This window comes from Macaca mulatta, chromosome 2 (assembly GCF_049350105.2).
Source record: "Macaca mulatta isolate MMU2019108-1 chromosome 2, T2T-MMU8v2.0, whole genome shotgun sequence".
NCBI lineage: Eukaryota > Metazoa > Chordata > Mammalia > Primates > Cercopithecidae > Macaca > Macaca mulatta.
Window position 1 is genome coordinate 105,222,508 of NC_133407.1, and position 18,430 is coordinate 105,240,937.

General features: G+C 39.6%; 1 protein-coding gene and 1 non-coding gene across 11 annotated transcripts in view; both read right to left on the minus strand.

Annotated features, from left to right (window-relative positions):
* The window catches only part of ULK4 (unc-51 like kinase 4), a 706,344-nt gene that overhangs the window by 633,722 nt on the left and 54,192 nt on the right, over positions 1-18,430 (minus strand). For 8 of the 10 annotated variants that reach the window (XR_013413811.1, XR_001443048.3, XM_077992223.1 and 5 more), the window contains 6 exons: positions 17,475-17,593; positions 17,253-17,322; positions 13,721-13,814; positions 4,961-5,065; positions 1,719-1,779; positions 115-296 (listed from right to left, as the gene is read on the minus strand). Coding sequence is in view for 8 of the 10 variants with exons in the window: in XM_077992223.1 (XP_077848349.1) it covers positions 115-296; positions 1,719-1,779; positions 4,961-5,065; positions 13,721-13,814; positions 17,253-17,322; positions 17,475-17,593 (631 nt within the window). In the remaining 2 variants the exon portion in view is untranslated. The remainder of the gene's footprint in view (positions 1-114; positions 297-1,718; positions 1,780-4,960; positions 5,066-13,720; positions 13,815-17,252; positions 17,323-17,474; positions 17,594-18,430) is intronic. The other 2 variants (XM_077992220.1, XM_077992218.1) reach the window with 1 other exon arrangement.
* LOC114676576 (U8 small nucleolar RNA) lies at positions 3,397-3,529 on the minus strand. The gene has a single exon (XR_003727627.1). It is a non-coding gene; the product is annotated as a U8 small nucleolar RNA (small nucleolar RNA).

Consider the following 18,430-nt stretch of genomic DNA (forward strand, 5'->3'; position numbering starts at 1 on the left):
ATCGTGATAAATCAGTTTTTTCATGGTAGTTAAATCAAACTGATATTTCAGCACTTGTTTGAGTCTCTATAGAAACACAAATTAAAACGCATAAGGCATGTCACAAAGGCCTACCAGGGGGGAATGGAGGAGCCTGGTGGCCACCTCCTGCTGACCAGCCACCACGCACAAATAGCAAAGGAGATTCAGTTTGGCTCGGGAGGCCCCCATGCTCTTCTCAGTGGAGTCAATCTGCGAGCACACTTGTTGCAAAAAGTCATTCCAATCTTGGTCTTTCAGAAATAATAACTTATCCACTGCCATGGAAAGAAAATAATAAAAGTATGTATGATGAGAAAAAGAACTGCTGGAAACATTACATGAGAAATAAACACAGAATTACGACAGCTAAGATGAGGACAAACATTACACTGTCAAAACCAAAAATACTCCAAAGATGACACTACTTTTATTTGTCCTTCCATATTCCTAATCTCTGTATCTATCCATGGAAACTTTTTAACCACTTCAATGGAAAGCTATACTTTCAAAAAAAGCAGATGTCCTAAGCAGAACTGTCCCACAACCTACACCACAACAAAATGCAAACTTCAACACAACTGGAGTAAAAGACAAAAGAGCCTTCGTATAAATAAATCAACTCTCAAATATTGAGAAAAGCACAAATCCTACGGTTCTTAAAAAGTTCCAATAAAATTATTGTAAAAAAATAATGAGAATAACATGATAGCTAAAAATCACCTGAAATCCCTACCTCCAAATCCCTATACAAAAAAATGGCAAAATCTAGGAAATGTGATACCCCCTAAAATTAACATATTTTTGGCTGATCTCTATCTTTAGACAAAATAAATTATAAATATAATTTCCTAAATAACTCAAAGAAGAAAAGGGAAATAGTATTTCCATGTAATAATTCTCTAGGTTTGTGTAAATAGTCCTACTTGGCTCTGAAAGCACTATTAATAATACTTAGCTTCAAAAACATCCTTCTGCACAGTTTCTTTTTTGTTTTTATCAGTAATTAAGTTGATCGATATAAACCCTTAGCTGGTTTATTTAAACCTAAATATATTTTAAATTTACTTCAAATCATAGATTCTACTCTAGCCACAATGAATAATTTTCCCAAAATCAAGTTTAACAGCTTAAAATATAATTTGTTAAACAAAAAAACCAGTTTAAAGTATGTAAAAATTTCTGATGGTCACCCTAAGTAAGACTTTCGTTAGCTCAACAGAAATGTGATAATTATCCCTTAAGTATCTCCACTCCCATACCACCTCCACAGTCATGAACCACCTAGTCCCATTCTCAAATGTCCTGGTCCCTCCAATAGAATCCCAATCCTTCATTGTTGTCCCCAAACCTGTACACCTACACCAGCCATAAATGGTGGAAATTCAACCAGCTCTAAGAAGTAAAGGGAAGAGAAGACCTCCTACCCACTCTACAGGAAAACCAGTCCAGATCTACAGGAACCTCCCTACCCAGAAGAGAACAGGGCAGCCCAGACTCAGCTAAGAAATGTCAACAGATGGCACAAATGAATTAAAGATTGTTTACAATTCGTATAACACTGCCCCAAGAATATAGGCAATTGTCAAGACAAAATAAATTTAGTTATTCACATACAAATATTCTATTTGCAAATAAATTTCATATTTGTATCTGTATACAAATAGTGTACATGTTTGATAAGTCCTTTATGATCCTACCTGAATATGCTGGTAGATGCAATATTTTTGTATCAAATTTAACTGGTGGCTGTTTCATTATCTGTGGTTAAAAAAAAAAAAAAAAAGCTTTTGAGACAATTTTTAAGATGGATATCTATCTCCTTATATGTCCCTTGTGTCAGATAATAAATCAATGAGGACAAAAAAGAATGTGTAAAATTTGTTACCAAAAAGAATAAAAACAATGACTTTTCAGATTAAAAACATACAAATACAGATAATAAGTTATTTTTTTTAAATCATTTCAATTGATATCTGTAATAAAATAAAGCTTCACAGAAAACATTCACCCCATCTTGGCTTACTTTTTAGCTAACTTACCTCTAATTAGAAATTCAGTCATTCAACAAATATCTATTGGGTTCCTGCCAAGGTAAGGCTCTATGCCAAGTGCTAATGGGGATACAAAGATATAAAAGACACAATCCTATTTTCAGAGAGCTGACATCCTAGTTGGGAAGATGAGACAAACACTTGATAAACAACGAAATATTTCACAATTCAAAACATGCAGGACATAACTACAGACAAAACACTGGTCAGAAAGAATTTTTTTGTAAACAGCAGTTTAGAGAATACAGCAAGCACTTTAGTTGATATAGTTAGGACCAGGTTTACAGAAGAGGTAGAAGGTGAGTTGAGGTCTTGAAGGATGGTTAGAACTTTATGGTTATATCAGAGAAGACAGCATTCCAGGAAGCCATAATAGCATGAATTGGAAAGTGTACAACTTATTTGAGAAATGGGAAGAAATCATGTAGTTGGATCCATGAGTTTAGGACAGCCAGATACTTCATCTTGAGAATTTTAATCAAAAATTCAACCATCATTTCCGTACCTAACTTCTGCAACACTTCTATCTGCAATATTTTTAGACCCTTTACTAATTAAGTAATCAGCATTACTGTATTTACTGTAGTAATCTTACTAAAATGCATATTCTCATTCTAATCTCATAATCCAATTTCATAATCTCGTTCTAATCATGAGAAACCCTCAGACAAACCTAAATTAAGGGACGTTCTACAAAACACCCAACCAGTTACTCTTCAAAGTGTCAAGGACTTGAGTCATACGTTTCATAACATGTATTACAAAAAAATACAAAGGCCAGGCACGGTGGCTCACGCCTGTAATCCCAACACTTTGGGAGTCCTATGCAGGTGGATCATGAGGTCAGGAGTTCAAGACCAGCCTGGCCAACATGGTGAAACTTCATCTCTACTAAAACTACAAAAATTAGCCAGGCATGGTGGCAGGTGCCTATAATCCCAGCAACTCAGGAGGCTGAGGCAGGAAAATAGCTTGAACCCGGGTGGCAGAGGTTGCAGTGAGCCGAGATCACGCCACGCCACTGCACTCCAGCCTTGGTGACACAGTGAGACTCCATCTCAAAAAAAAAAAAAAAGACAAAGTGTCAAGGTCACAAAAGACAAGAAAGGTCTGAGAAATTCTGACAAGGCCATGAAAGACTAGGACAGACTATACAAGACTAAGGAGGCATAACAACTAACTGTAAGGTGGGATCCTGGAACAAAAAAAAAAAAAAAAAGAACATTAGAGGCAACTGGTAAAATTCAAATAAGTTTGGTAGTTTAGTTAACAGCACTATACTCATGTTTGGTTTTTTTTTTTTTCCTTTTCTTTTTCAGGAAGAATTAGAAAGGAGCAATCAGGGTATTGCAAGCCCTCATTACACAGAGATATTAATCAAGTATTATGCAACTCCAATTACCACATTCTACTGCCCTCCACAAGGAGGAACAGATAAGGATTATCCCGCCTGACTAACGATATACTAATGTTAATTCCCAGGTTTTGCAACCTATACTAAAGACCTATGAGATGTGAACATTAAGAGCAGCTGGGCAAAAGGTATATAGGAACTCTCAATTATTTTTGAACTTTTTCTCTAAGACTAAAAGTAGTTTAAAATTAAAAGTTAAACACAAAAATTTATATTGATTAAGGCTTCCCAGAAACTATCAGATATGGTTATAAGAGGGAAAAAAAACACAGAATATTGTCTAAAGCAAGCTTGTCCAACCCGCAGCCCATGGGCTGTATGCAGCCCAAGACAGCTTTGAATACGGCCCAACACAAATTCATAAACTTTCTTAAAACATTGTAAGTTTTTTTGCAATTTTTTTTGTTTTTTAGTTCATCAGTTATCATTAGTGTATCATGTGTGGTCCAGGGAAGCCAAAAGATTGGACACCCCTGATAAAGATAACACAAATTGTTCTAGAAAGTCCAATTTGAAAATGCCCCAATGCACACCAAACTTAGCATAATAAAGTTACTCTGCCAGACATACGAACTCACAAAAAGAATTAGCTCCATTATGAAAAATAGCTAAATAATCTATATGAAATGCTGTCTATCTAGAAAATAAAAATGAATCCAAGAACCCTTATGGTCTAAACCACAGTAATGTTCCCAATGAGATAAGAAAAAACAGTCATGAATTAATACATAAAAAGACATTTAAAAAGAAAAAGAAGCAGGAAAATTAAAATAGAGAATAAGTAGTGGAATGTGAGTATGCTGGGGAGCTGGAAGTCAAGACAAAACAGAGGGACTTAGAAATGAATTTGTTTTTTAAAGTAGATACTCATTATCCCCTAGCAATAAAGTATTATATTCCAAAAGACAAGAAGCAAAAAAACTCACACTGGTTTAGAAGTACATTGTGAACTATGATTTCTCAAGCTCCCATAATGTCTCCCCACCGTCTCCCCTGCAGTCTTAACAACCTGTGAGAGGGTAGGGCTTCTGTGTGATATGCCTGCCCAGCCCAGCCTGGTGAGCAGTGCCCTCTGACTGCTTCTGCCTTCAAAATACATCAGAGACTAGAATATTTAGAGTGATTCACATTAGTGCGTATGGAGAAACAAAGGGACCGAGAGCTAAGGTCTGAGGTCAAGAGGCTGGCAACCCCTCCATGGCATGTGGAAGAAAGCAGTGGTGAGAGGCAGAGCTGACTGATTCAAAACAGAGGGGAGAAAACTTAGAACTCCAGTGAAGTGGAAGTGAAGGCAGAGGAAAGGGTTGCAGACAGAGCAGGAGCGGGAAATGCAGACATGCAGCACAAATGAAACAGAAGCAGACAAGAGAAACAGGAAAGATTAGACAGCAAATAATATTCTGAATGAAAATCTCATGCAGATTTCAGAACTCAGTAAAGTCTACAACTCAGTTGTTAGAGTATCTTTCCACACCTTTGGATTGTCGATAATGGGGGTGACAACAAGATCTGAGTCTGTGTAGATAAGCTCTCTCATCTGGGATTCCAGGTCCTGCTGACTCAGGTGTCCAGTTGCAATCTGAAATGAGAACAAAAATTAGACTTTGTTTCTGTGACTAATATAGATCTTTAAAACACAGAACTAATAAGATGCCGAGGAAGACAACACTGTAAAATATCACCTATATCAATGGACTTCAACTGCTATTCAAGACACTTGTAGTCTTATTTGATTTTCACAAAAATCCTAAACTGTAGGCACCATCATTCCCATTTTACAGATAAAAATATAAAACTCTGAGAAAGTAACTGAATTGCTCATGTTACCACTAAGGCTGGCTAGGACTAGAAAAAAGATCTTTACAATTCAATGTTCTAAACTGTGATGAGGCAAATTGGTTTTTCCCTTAACACCATGGCTTTTTTTTTTTTTTTTTTTTTTTGAGATAGAGTCTCACTCTGTCATACAGGCTGGAGTGCAGTGGCACAATCTCGGCTCACTGCAACCTCTGCCTCCTGGGTTCAAGCGATTCTCCTGCTTCAGCCTCCCAAGTAGTGAAATTACTGGTGCATGCCACCACGCCCAGCTAATTTTTATATTTTTAGTAGAGTCGGGGTTTCACCATGTTGGTCAGGCTGGTCTCGAACTCCTGATCTCAGGAGTTCTCAGGAGATCTGCCCACCTTGGCTTCCCAAAGTGCTGGAATTACAGGCGTGAGCCATGTGCCTGACCCACAGCTTTATTTTTCATTCACAGAATGCTAATCAATTTACTTCTGCTTTACAGAATATTCAATGTTAAGTTGAAGCTGTAACATAAAACAATTTTCAAACTTAACTACAGACCTGTTACCTAAGTGTTAAACCTCAATTATTTATTAAGCCTAGTTAGAGTTGATACATAATGAAATGAATCAGCAGACATTCACCATCAGTTATTCCTCTGAGATGGTTCTTTGTGCTCTATTTAAACATAATTTGTATTCCTAGTGTTACACCTCAGTATTTCCCATCAGGAAAAAAAAAAGAGAGGGAGAGAGAGAGAGAGAGAGAATTTATGCTTAAGAACCTTAAAAGAAACAATGACTAGCAAACTAAATAAAATAGAAAAGTAAATCAGTGAAGTAAGGAATAAGGAAAATAAAGTATCCAAAACTGAATGAGGAAGGGGCGTGGATAAAGGAACAGAGGAGTTAGCTAAGAAAGTTCCTGGAAACCCAAGCTGCCCCTTTCAACTCAGACGAAAGACATAAGAAAACACACAAAGAGGCCAGGCGTGGTGTCTCACCCCTGTAATCCCAGCACTTTGGGAGGCCGAGGTGGGCAGATCATGAGGTCAGGAGTTTGAGACCAGCCTGACCAACATGGGAAACACCATCTCTACTAAAAATACAAAGATTAGCCAGGAGTGGTAGCATGCACCTGTACTCCCAGCTACTCAGGGGGCTGAGGCAGGAGAATCGCTTGAACCTGGGAGGCAGAGGTTGCAGTGAGCCGAGATCGCACCACCACACTCCAGCCTAGGTGACAGAGCGAGACTACTTTAAAAAAAAAAAAAAAAACCCACAAAGAATGAAGAGGAAGTTTGTTTAAAACAAGAAAATCTAAGTTTAAAAACACAGACTTTCAATTAAAGAAAAAAAAAAAAAGAAAGAAAGATGGACTTTCATGGCAAAAAGACAGGGATAAACTCACATTGCCAAAAGAAAGATGGACTTCCAAGGCAAAAAGACAGGGGTAAACTTTCATTGCCGCTTGTTAATTATGTGCTCTTTGGGAAGTTAAAGAAAAAAGCTTTGTTTTCTTCATCTATAACAAAGATTAAAACGAACAAGCTTTCAGGTTTGTGAAGAATAAACATAAAGCATTTAAAACAATGCCTGGCACTGCTTGAGAGAAGACAGTGATAGTTTATCAAGACATTTAAATATATACATCATACTTGCTTCAGTGGAGAACGGATAGAGGGGAGCAATGGAGAACTGAGGGGACCAGTTAGCAGGTTACTGCAAAGCCTGGATGGAAAAGATGGTGTCTTGAGCGAGGAAGGTGGCAAAAGGAAAGGAAAGAAGTCAATGATAGAGCAAAGGGCTGGATATCCCTGCTGATTTAACACTGAGGAGGAACCACTAGTAAATTATATTAGTCCGTAAAGCAAGACATCAATATTTGAAAGAGGTGGCCAAATTATCTTTACATATAGATGACATAACTGAACATCCAAAAAGCCAAAATTAATCAATGGGAAAACTATTAGAAATAATGTAAGAATTAGGCCAGGCGTGGTGGCTCACGCCTGTAATCCCAACACTTTAGGAGGTCGAGGTGGGTGGATCACCCGTGGCCAGGAATTCGAGACCAGTCTGGCCAAAATGGTGAAACCTCATCTCTCCTAAAAATACAAAAATTAGCTGGGTTTGGTGGCAGGTGCCTGTGGTCCCAGCTACTCAGGAGGCTGAGGCAGGACAATCACTTGAACCTGGGAGGCAGAGGCTGCAATGAGCCAAGATCATGCCACTGCACTCCAGCCTGGGCAACAGAGCAAGACTCTGTCCTCAAAGGAGAAAAAAAAAAAAAGAACGTAAGATTAGTAAGGTGGACCAATTAAAAACTTGTATGCAAAAATTAATTTCCTATAGGTAAATTGAATGTATGCACAAATGCCAAGTTATAACAAATATCCCACTCACAATAGCAAAAATATATAAAATAAAATGCTCAGGAATAAACTAAATGATCAATAATTGCAATCAGATCATAATCATTAAATGAAAATAATTGTTATAAAATTATACTCCCTTGTTTCAAAATGAACACATATGTATAAAACCAGAAGTAGTAGTATCAAAATGTATGAGATGTATGAGGTTACAGTGAACTACAATCCTACGATCACGCCACTGCACTCCAGCCTGGGCAACAGGCACTCAAAAAAAACAAAAATGTAATCAGTGTTTACTCAGGAATTATATAGTAAATAATTTTTCTATTTTATTTGTCCTTTTTTACATTTTACAAGTTTTCTACAATTATATATGTTTTGTAATTGAATAAAAAGTATCACTTAAAAATTATAAAACATAAGGCCAAGCACAGTGGCTCACAACTGTAATCCCAGCTCTTTGAGAGGCCGAGGCCGGCAGATCACTTGAGTCCAGGAGTTTGAGACCAGCCCGGGCAACATGGGAGAACCTCTACCAAAATTACAAAAAATTAGCCAGGCATGGCGGCGCACACTTGTAGTTGCAGCTACTCAGGAGGCTGAGACAAGAGAATCACCTAAGCCTGAGAAGTTGAGGCTGCAATGAGCCACAATCATGCCACTCCACTCCAGTCTGGGTGATAGGAGTGAGGCCCTGTCTCAAAAATAAATAAATAAATAAATAAATAAATAAATATAGAGATACATATGTAAAATAAACTACCTTAGGTATTCACATTATTGATTATATTTCCTCAACACAATGACTATATACTCTTCTTTATAACCATCTGCCAGAAGAGCTTCAACATCTATCACATTTCAGAATGAATTTTTTAATTTACATTGATTTTCTATTTCACATAACCAAAAAATTAGCACAGTGAGATTTTATTATAATCCATTTATACTAAATTTCAAAGCAGAAATAAGCTTCACATGGTCCAAATACACTTCACATTACATCAAAACCACAGTAAAAACTAAAAGCAATTATATTTGTCAAGCAATAAATAGCATAAAAATAACTTAGAATTAATTCAAAGTAGTTCCGCATTCAACACAACTATGATTGAAAGAAATTAAAGAAGGCCTAAATAAGTACAAATACATCCTGTGTTCGTGGAGGAAAACTTAACATTGTTAAAATGGCAGTACTTCCTAAATTAATCTACACATTCAATGCAACTGTGATTAAAATCCCAGCAGGCTCCTTTGCAGAAACTGACAAGCTGATCTTAAAATTCATATGGAAATGCAAGTGACCCAGAACAGCCAAAACCACCTTAAAAATTTTTTTGGAGGATTCATACTTTCTGATTTCAAAGCTTACTAAACAGCTACAGTAATCAAGAGTGTGCCACTAGTATAAGAACAGATGAATAGATAACAGAATAGAATCCAGAAATAAACCTTTACCTATACAATCAATCGATCTTCAGTAAGAGTTCCAAGACAATTCAATGGGGAAAGAAAAAGCTTTTCAACAGATAGTGCTGAGACAGCTGGATGTTTAGACGAAAAACAATGAAGTATACCCCCCTACTTCATGCCACATGCAAAAATTAACTCAAACGGATAAAATAGCTAAATCTAAGAGATACTAATAAAACTATAAAACTCTTAAGAGAAAACAGGCAGAAACCTTTGTGACCTTGGAGTAGCAATGGTGAAAGATATTACACCAAAAGCACAAGCAGCCAAAAAACACAAACGAAAAAAGATAAATAGGACTATATCAAAATTTAAAACTTTTGTGCTTCAAAGGATACCATCAAGAAAGAAAAAAGACAATCCAGAAAAAGGGAGAAAATTGTTATAACTCCTATCTAGAATATGTAAAAAATTCTTAACAACTAAATAATAAAGAGATAAATAACCCAATTAAAAATAGGTTAAATTTTTGAATAAATGTTTCTCCAAAGAAAATAGACAAATAGCCAATAAACACATAAAAAGATACGCAACATCATTAGCCATCAGGTAAATGCAAATAAAAACCACTAAGACATAGAAATTCACACCTATTAGCCGGCGCGGTGACTCACGCCTGTAATCCAAACACTTTGGGAGGCGAAGACAGGTGGATCATTTGAGGTCAGGAGTTCGAGACTAGTCTGGCCAACATGGTGAAACCTCGTCTCTACAAAATACAAAAATTAGCCAGGTGGGTCGGGCCCAGTAGCTCACGCCCGTAATCATAGCACTTTGGGAGTTTGAGGCAGGCAGATCACAAGGTCAGGAGATCGAGACCATCCTGGCTAACATGGTGAAACCCCATCTCTACTAAAAATACAAAAAATTAGCCATGCATGGTGGCGGGCGCCTGTAGTCCCAGCTACTCGGGAGGCTGAGGCAGGAGAATGGCATGAACCCGGGAGGCGGAGCTTGCAGTTAGCCAAGATTGTACCACTGCACTCTAGCCTGGGCGATAGAGCAAGACTCCATCTCAAAAAAAAAAAAAAAAAAAATTAGCCAGGTGGTAGTGGCGTGTACCCGTAATTCCAGCTACTTGGGAGGCTGAGGCAGAAGAATCGCTTGAGCCTGGGAGACAGAGGTTGCAGTGAGCCAAGATCATGCCACTGCACTCCAGACTGGGCGACAGAGTGAGACCCTGTCTCAATCAATCAATCAATCAATGGAATTTCACACCTGCTAGATGTGAAATAGAATGGCTATCACAAGAAAGACAGGCAATGCAGCACCATTCACAATAGCCAATAGGTGGATGCAACCCAAGAAATCATCAATAGATGAAAAGATAACAAAGCATATTAAATACACACAAGGGAATATTATTCAGCCTTTAAAAAATGAAATTCTGGCACATGCTACAACATGGATGACATTATGCTGAGTGAAATAAGCCAGGCACAAAAGTACAAATACTATATGAGACTACTTTTTTTTTTTTTTTTTTTTTTTTGAGACTGAGTCTTGCTGTCACCAGGCTGGAGTGCAGTGGCACAATCTCAGATCACTGTAACCTCCGCCTCCTGGTTCAAGCAATTCTCCTGCCTCAGGCTCCTGAGTAGCTGGGACTACAGGCACACGCCACCATGTCCAGCTAATTTTTGTATTTTTAGCAGAGACACAGTTTCACCATGTTGGGCAGGATGGCCTTGATCTCTTGACTTTGTGATCCACCTGCCTCAGCCTCCCAAAGTGCTGGGATTACAGGCTTGAGTCACTGAGCCCAGCCTATATGAGACCACTTATGCCAGCGGTCCCCAAATTTTTTGGCATCAGGAACCAGTTTTGCAGAAGACAATTTTTCCACAGACAAGGTTGGGGAGATGATTTTGAGATGATTCAAGTGAATTACATTTATTGTGCACTTTATTTCTATCATTATTACATTGTAATATATAATGAAATAATTATACAACTCACTATAATATAGAATCAGTGGGAGCCCTGAGCTTGTTTTCCCACAACTAGACAGTCCCATCTGTGGGTGATGGGAGACAGTGACAGATCATCAGGCATTAGATTCTCATAAGGAGCATGCAACCTAGATCCCTCGCGTGCACAGTTCACAGCAGGATTCATGCTCCTATGAGAATCTAATGCAACCGCTCATCTGACCGGGGGCAGAGCTCAGACAATAATACAGGTGTAGATTGAGAGCAGCTGTAAATACAGATGATGTGTCACTCACTTGCCCGCCACTCACTTCCTGCTCTGTGGCTTGGTTCCTAAGAGGCCACAGACTAGCAGCAGTCCATGGCCAGGGGGTTGAAGACCCCTGACTTATGCAATGGACCTAGAATAGGCACATTCGTAGAGGCAGAAGGTATAATAGTGGTTACCAGGGGCTAACGGTAATGGGAAATGGGCAGTTATCATTTAATGGGTACAGAGTTTCAATTTGGGATGATTAAAATTTTCTGGAGATAGATGGTAGAAATAGTTGTGCAACAATATGAATGTACTTTTTTTTTTTGAGACGGAGTCTCGCTCTGTCGCCCAGCCCAGGCTGGAATGCAGTGGCGCGATCTCGGCTCACTGCAAGATCCGCCTCCCGGGTTCACGCCATTCTCCTGCCTCAGCCTCCCAAGTAGCTGGGACTACAGGCGCCCACAACTGCGCCCGGCTAATTTTTTGTATTTTTAGTAGAGACGGGGTTTCACCGTGGTCTCGATCTCCTGACCTTGTGATCCGCCCGCCTTGGCCTCCCAAAGTGCTGGGATTACAGGCGTGAGCCACCGCGCCCGGCCAATATGAATGTACTTAATGCCACTTGAACTATATACTTAGAAATGATTTAAAATAGTACATTTTATGTAATGCATTTTTTACCACATTTTTTAAGACAATACCAAATGTTAGTGAGAATGTGTAAAAATTGATAACCTCATACACTGCTGGTTAGAATGTAAAATGGTGCAGATGCTTTGAAAAACAGTTTGACAATTGTTCAAAAAGGCCAGGTGCAGTGGCTCACTCTATAACACCAGCACTTTGGGAGGCTGAGACAGGAGCATCGCTTGAGCTCAGAAGTTTGAGCTTAGGCAAAATAGAGGGACCCTGTCTTTACAAGCAATTTTTTGTAAACTTAGCCAGGTGTGGTGGCATATGCCTGTAGTTCCAGGTACTTGGCAGACTGAGGCAGGACAACCACTGGAGCCAAGGAGGTCCAGACTGCAGTGAGCTATGATTGTACCACTGTACTCCAGCCTGGGTGACAGAGGGAAACATTATCTCAAAAACAAAAAGTTAAACAAGGAGTTAACACATGACACAGCAATTCTACTCCCAAATATTCACCAACTGATGACTGGAAAAAAAAAAAGATGTTGTATACACAACAAATTATTTGACAATAAAAAGGACTCTAGTACTGATGCATGCTACAACTTGGATGAACCTTGAACATATATGTTAAACAGGCCGGGCACGGTGTCTCACGCCTGTAATCCCAGCACTAGGGAAGGCCGAGGCGGGCAGATCATGAGGTCAAGAGATCGAGACCATCCTGATCAACATGGTGAAACTCCGTCTCTACTAAAAATACAAAAATTAACTGGACATGGTGACACACACCTGTAGTCCCAGCTACTGGGTAGGCTAAGGCAGGAGAATTGCTTGAATCCGGTAGGCACAGGTTGCAGTGAGCCGAGGTTGTGCCACTGCACTCCAGCCTGGCGACAGAGCGAGACTCTGGCGACAGAGCGAGACTCCATCTCAAAAAAAAAAAAAAAAAAAAAAACAAAGAAGACATATGCTAAGTGGAAAAAACTAGTAACAAAAGACCACATATTGTTGATTCCATTTATAGAAAATGCACAGAACAAGTAAAATAATAAAGACAAAACGTATACTAGGGGTTGCCTAGTACAAGCATGGAAAAGAACTGGAGAAACATGCGGTGGCAGGGGGCAGTGACTGCTAACGGTAGTTTCTTTGTTGGGTGATGGAAGAATTCTAAAACTGTGGTGATGGTTGCACACCTCTGAAAATGTTACAGGTCCCTGAATTGTACCTTTTTTTTCTTCTTTTAAAGAGGTGGGTCTCACTCTGTCACCCAGGGTGGAGTACAGTGGTGCCGTCATAGCTCACTGCAGCATCAAACTCCAGGGCTCAAGAAACCCTCCCACTTCAGCTTCCCATGTGGCTAGGGCTACAGGTGTGCACCACCAAACCCAGCTCATGTTTTTTATTTTTTGTGAGGACAGGGTCTCGCTATGTTGGCCAGGCTGGTCTCGAACTCCTGGCCTCAAGTGATCCTCCTGCCTCAGCCTCCCAAAGTGCAAGATTTACAATTCACACCCAGCCTGAATTGTTCACCTTAAATAGGTGAATTGTATGGTATGTCAACTGTATCTCAAGGAAAGTCCTACCAAAAAGAACTATGAAGCAACTAACTGGGATACCTCTCTCAGAGTACCTACAAGAAAAATCCATAATGATCAGGAAAGATGACCTTATTGTAAATTTTGTATTTATAAACATAATTCATTTACCAACTTACAATTATTCTTTTGAGCTTCTACATCTTATGTAGAAAGAAAATTTCCCAAGTCTGCTCACCTTGGTCAGAGAAGTCTTCTGTGGTGAACAATGAGTCATATCCTCACCAGGACTTACTTCCACTGCAGTGCTAGTTCTGGGAGTAGGACGAGAACTGAAAAAATACATACCAGTTAACATTATTCAGATTCCAGAAAGTTTATTCTGTTTACTGTTTTCTGGAAGAAAACATGTCTCATGAAAAATGGTAGAGTAATGATGATTCCATATGCTCTCACTAAAAAAGTCTAGATCTAATTTGTGTTTATATAATTTTTATAACTGCTATTAATTTCCTGGCTAATGTATTATTTCTTTTATTTATACTTTCCATGCCATACACAGTATCTTCTTTTTTAACTAGAAACCTTCAAGCATTAATTTTTATAAATGTCTTCCGGTATAGGCAGGATTAACATAAATAAAATAGATCAGATATTCTACAAAGAATGAAAAATATTTGTAGCTGTATATCAGAAAATACTTGAAAAGGAAATTACCCTGGCATCTATTTAAAATAAGTAACAAGGAAGTTACAATCCTTATCTATTTGTAATGATTCCTCCTACACGTATAAATGCCTGCCATACCGTATGGGCCACTGTACTTTTCCTGGATCCACGGTTTTGAGCTTTTCACTTTTTTTTTTTTTTTTTGAGATGGAGTCTTGCTCTGTTGCCCAGGCTGGAGTGCAGTGGCACAATCTCGGCTCACCGCGACCTCCACCTCCCGGGTACAAGCGATTCTCGTGCCTTAGCCTCCCAAGTAGCTGGGATTACAGGCGCCCGCCACTGCACCTGGCTAATCTTTGTATTTTTAGTAGAGACAGGGTTTCACCATCTTGGCCAGGCTGGTCTAGAACTCCTTACCTCACGATCCACCTGCCTCAGCCTCCCAAAATGCAGGGATTACAGGCATGAGCCACCGCACCCGGCCTGAGCTTCTCACATTTTAAGAAATCTTTCCCATCAGATCATTAATATTTTTTAATTATTTCCTTCAGGGTCAAGTGCGGTGGCTCACTCCCGTAATCCCAGCACTTTGGGAGGCTGAGGCACTCAGATCACTTGAGGTCAGGAGTTTGAGACCAGTCTGGCCAATATGGCAAAACCCTGTTTCTACTAAAAATACAAAAATTAGCCAGGCATAGTAGCAGGCACCTGTAATCCCAGCTACTAGGGAGGCTGAGACAGGAGGATCACTTTAACTCAGGAGGCAGAGATTGCAGTGAGCCAAGTTCAAGCCACTGCACTCCAGCCTGGGTGACAAAGTGACACTCCATCTCGGGGAAAAAAAAAAAAAAAGCCCAGCATGGTGGTGTATGCCTGTAGTCCCAACTACTTGGGAGGCTGGGGCAGGAGAATAGCTTAAACAGGGGAGGTGAAGGTTGCAGTGAGCCAAGACCGAACCACTGCACTCCAGCCTGGACAACAGAGCAAGACTCCATCTCAAGGGAAAAAAAAAAAAAATTATCATCTTCAAATTCCCAAGTATCAGGATCCTCAACTCTCATTCACTTATCTGTTGATCCCTTCATTAAACATATACTTACATAGTACATAAAATACGAATACCAGAAATTGTAGGAGGTTCTAAAAAGTTAAATTTAAAGTGTATAAAATGGGCCAGGTGCTGTGGCTCACACCTATAATCTCAGCACTTTGAGAGGCCAAGGCGGGCAGATCACCTGAGCTCAGGAGTTCGAGACCAGCTGGGCAACTTGGGGAAACCCCGTCTCTACTAAAAACACAAAAAAAATTAGCCAAGCATGGTGGTGCATGCCTGTAATCCCAGCCACTTGGGAGGCTGAGGCATGAGAATCGCTTGAACCAGGGAGGCAGAAGCTGCAGTGAGCCGAGATCACGCCACTGCACTCTAGCCTGGGCAACAGAGCAAGAGTCTGTCTCAAAATAAATAAATAAATAAATAAATAAATAAATAAATAATAAAATGTGTAAAATGTATATACATAAACATACATTACATTTAAATATGGGTAAAACATATCAGGAATTTTAATGTATAATTGTAACCCCTATTTCATGAAACAAAACTATTTCTCTACATTACAAAATATTTTAAATACTTTTAATATTTACATAATACTAATTTTTTTTTCTTTTTTTTTTTTTTTTTTTTTTTGAGACGGCGTTGCACTCTTGTTGCCCAGGCTGGAGTGCAATGGTGCAATCTCAGCTCATTGCAACCTCCACCTCCTGGGTTCAAGTGATTCTCTTGCCTCAGCCTCCCAAGTAGCTGGAATTACAGACACCCACCAGCACGCCCGGCTAATTTTTTTTTTCTTTAGTAGAGACAGGGTTTCACCATGTTGGCCAGGCTTGTCTCGATCTCCTGACCTCAGGTAATCTGCCCGCCTCGGCCTCCCAAAGTGCTGGGATTACAGGCATCAGCCACCGAGCCCGGCCCATACTACTAAATTTTTTAATGCATTGGTCCTAATCACTTTAAGATATCACTCTGACTTTAATTATTTCAGTGATTACAAACATTATTTAAGCCTCACATATAGAAAAGTAAAAGAAAGGCTGGGCACAATGGCCCATGCCTGTAATAGCAGCACTCTAGGAGGCCTAGGTGGGTGGATCATCTGAGATCAGGAGTTCGAGACCAGGCTGGCCAACATGGCGAAATCCCGTCTCTACTAAAAATACAAAAATTAGCCAGGCGAGGTGGTGGGCCCCTGTAGTCCCAGCTACTTGGGAGACTGAGACAGGAGAATCACCTGAACCTGGGAGGTGGAGGCTGTAGTGAGCCAAGATCACGCCACTGTACTCTAGCCTGGACAATAGAACAAGACTCCATCTCAAAAAAATAAAATAAAATAAAAATAAAGAATAAAAAAAGGATTTAAAGAAAAACAGAACCTCTTCTTTTCTGTAAGTATTTACCCAAATAGAAAAGATTTTGCCTTCAAAGCATTAACAACAACAACAACAACAAAAACTGGGTGCACTGGCAGGCAGACGGCTCAAGCCCAGGAGTTCGAGATCAGCCTGAGCAACATGGCAAAACACCGTCTCTACAAAAAAATTAGCCAGGCTTGGTGGCACACACCTGTAGTCACAGCTACTCGGGAGGCTGAAGTGGCAAGATCACTTGAATCCAGGAGGCAGAGGTTACAATAAACCAAGATCACGCCACTGCACTCCAGCCTCGGCAACAGAGGGAGATCTTGTCTCAAAAACAAAACAAACCAAACAACCTGGACTTCTGAAATTTTAAGTTCAATTCTATTTTAAGTTAAAGAACAAAATGAAGAGGCATTAATTCTTACAAATGGAAATAATGAGTTGCTTTGGTAAAAAATAAGTTGGTTTGGTTAAAAATTTTCAAAAATCCTATATATAGCAAAATCTACATTTCACTGGCCACCACCTAACTGCAACTTTGAAATTGGAGAGTGAAACTGGAATTTGGCACTAAAATCCCTGTTCTTTATCTCTGTGTAACATGGTTTGCACCAAGATAGCAGACGCTTTAAGAAAATTTAACTTTTGTCTCACATTGATCCCTCTTTTTTCATTTTACCTACCTGAGAAGAAACATGGATTCATTCAACTGACCCTCAAGAGTACTCTTAGGCCGAAACTCAGTTGGATTTTCTGTAGCAGGAAAGTAATATGTTACACAGAAAAGAACAAAAATATCATATGCAAGGCATAACATACACAAAGATTTAAAGGGACATAACATTGAAATTAGGAACTCTCTCAAACATTATAAGTAGCATGAATGTGCTCAAATAAAAGCTTACCTAGTCTGAAAGAGTGACCTAGTGGTTGACCGCTCTTGTGCCCTTTTGCTTGTCTACTCTGAGCATTCTGCAAAAGCTCCTTGGAATCTTGTGGCCCAGAACACTCCATTGTGTTTCTGCTATTATTGGAGAAAACCAACACAATCAAACTTACTTTGGAGTTCTCTATAGTTTTGTGTTAGAAGAAGAGGTTGGAGAAGATAATTAAACTACACATGACATTTAGCAAAGTTACAGAATCTCTTAACTTTATGCCTCCCTCATCCATATAGCCATCAAAGACTGGCAGGAAAGCTATGTCACTGTAGTCCCTCAAGATGCAGGCTAAGGCCAGGCGTGGTGGTGCACACCTGTAATCCCAGCACTTTGGGAGGCTGAGGCAGACGGACCGCTTGAACTCCGAAGTTCGAGATCAGCCTGGGCAACATAGTGAGAACTTGTCTCCTCTTTTTTGTTTTTAACAAATTAAAAAAAAAAAAAAAAAGATCCGGGCTGACAGACCAGGCATGGTGCTTACGCCTATAATCCTAGCACTTTGAGAGGCCATGGCAGGCAAATCACTTGAAGCCAGGAGTTTGAAACCAGCCTGGGCAAAATGGTGAAATCCTGTCTCTACTAAAAATACAATAATTAGCTGAGTGTAGTGGCGCACACCTATAGTCTCAGCTACTCAGGATGCTGAGGTGGGAGGATCATCTGAGCCCAGGGAGGTCAAGGCTGCAATGCGCCATCATTGTACCACTACACTCCTGCCTAGATGACAGAGTGAGACGTTGTCTCAAAAAAAAAAAAAAAAAAAAAATCCAGGCTAGAACTCCATTTTGACATTTTTCTTCCCAATTACCTCATCATGTGGTAAATTACTGCTGCTCTTCAACTTTGGATCTGGGAATAACACATATTACTTTTGCTAACATTTTGTTACCCAAAACAAGTCACATGACCACACCTAACTT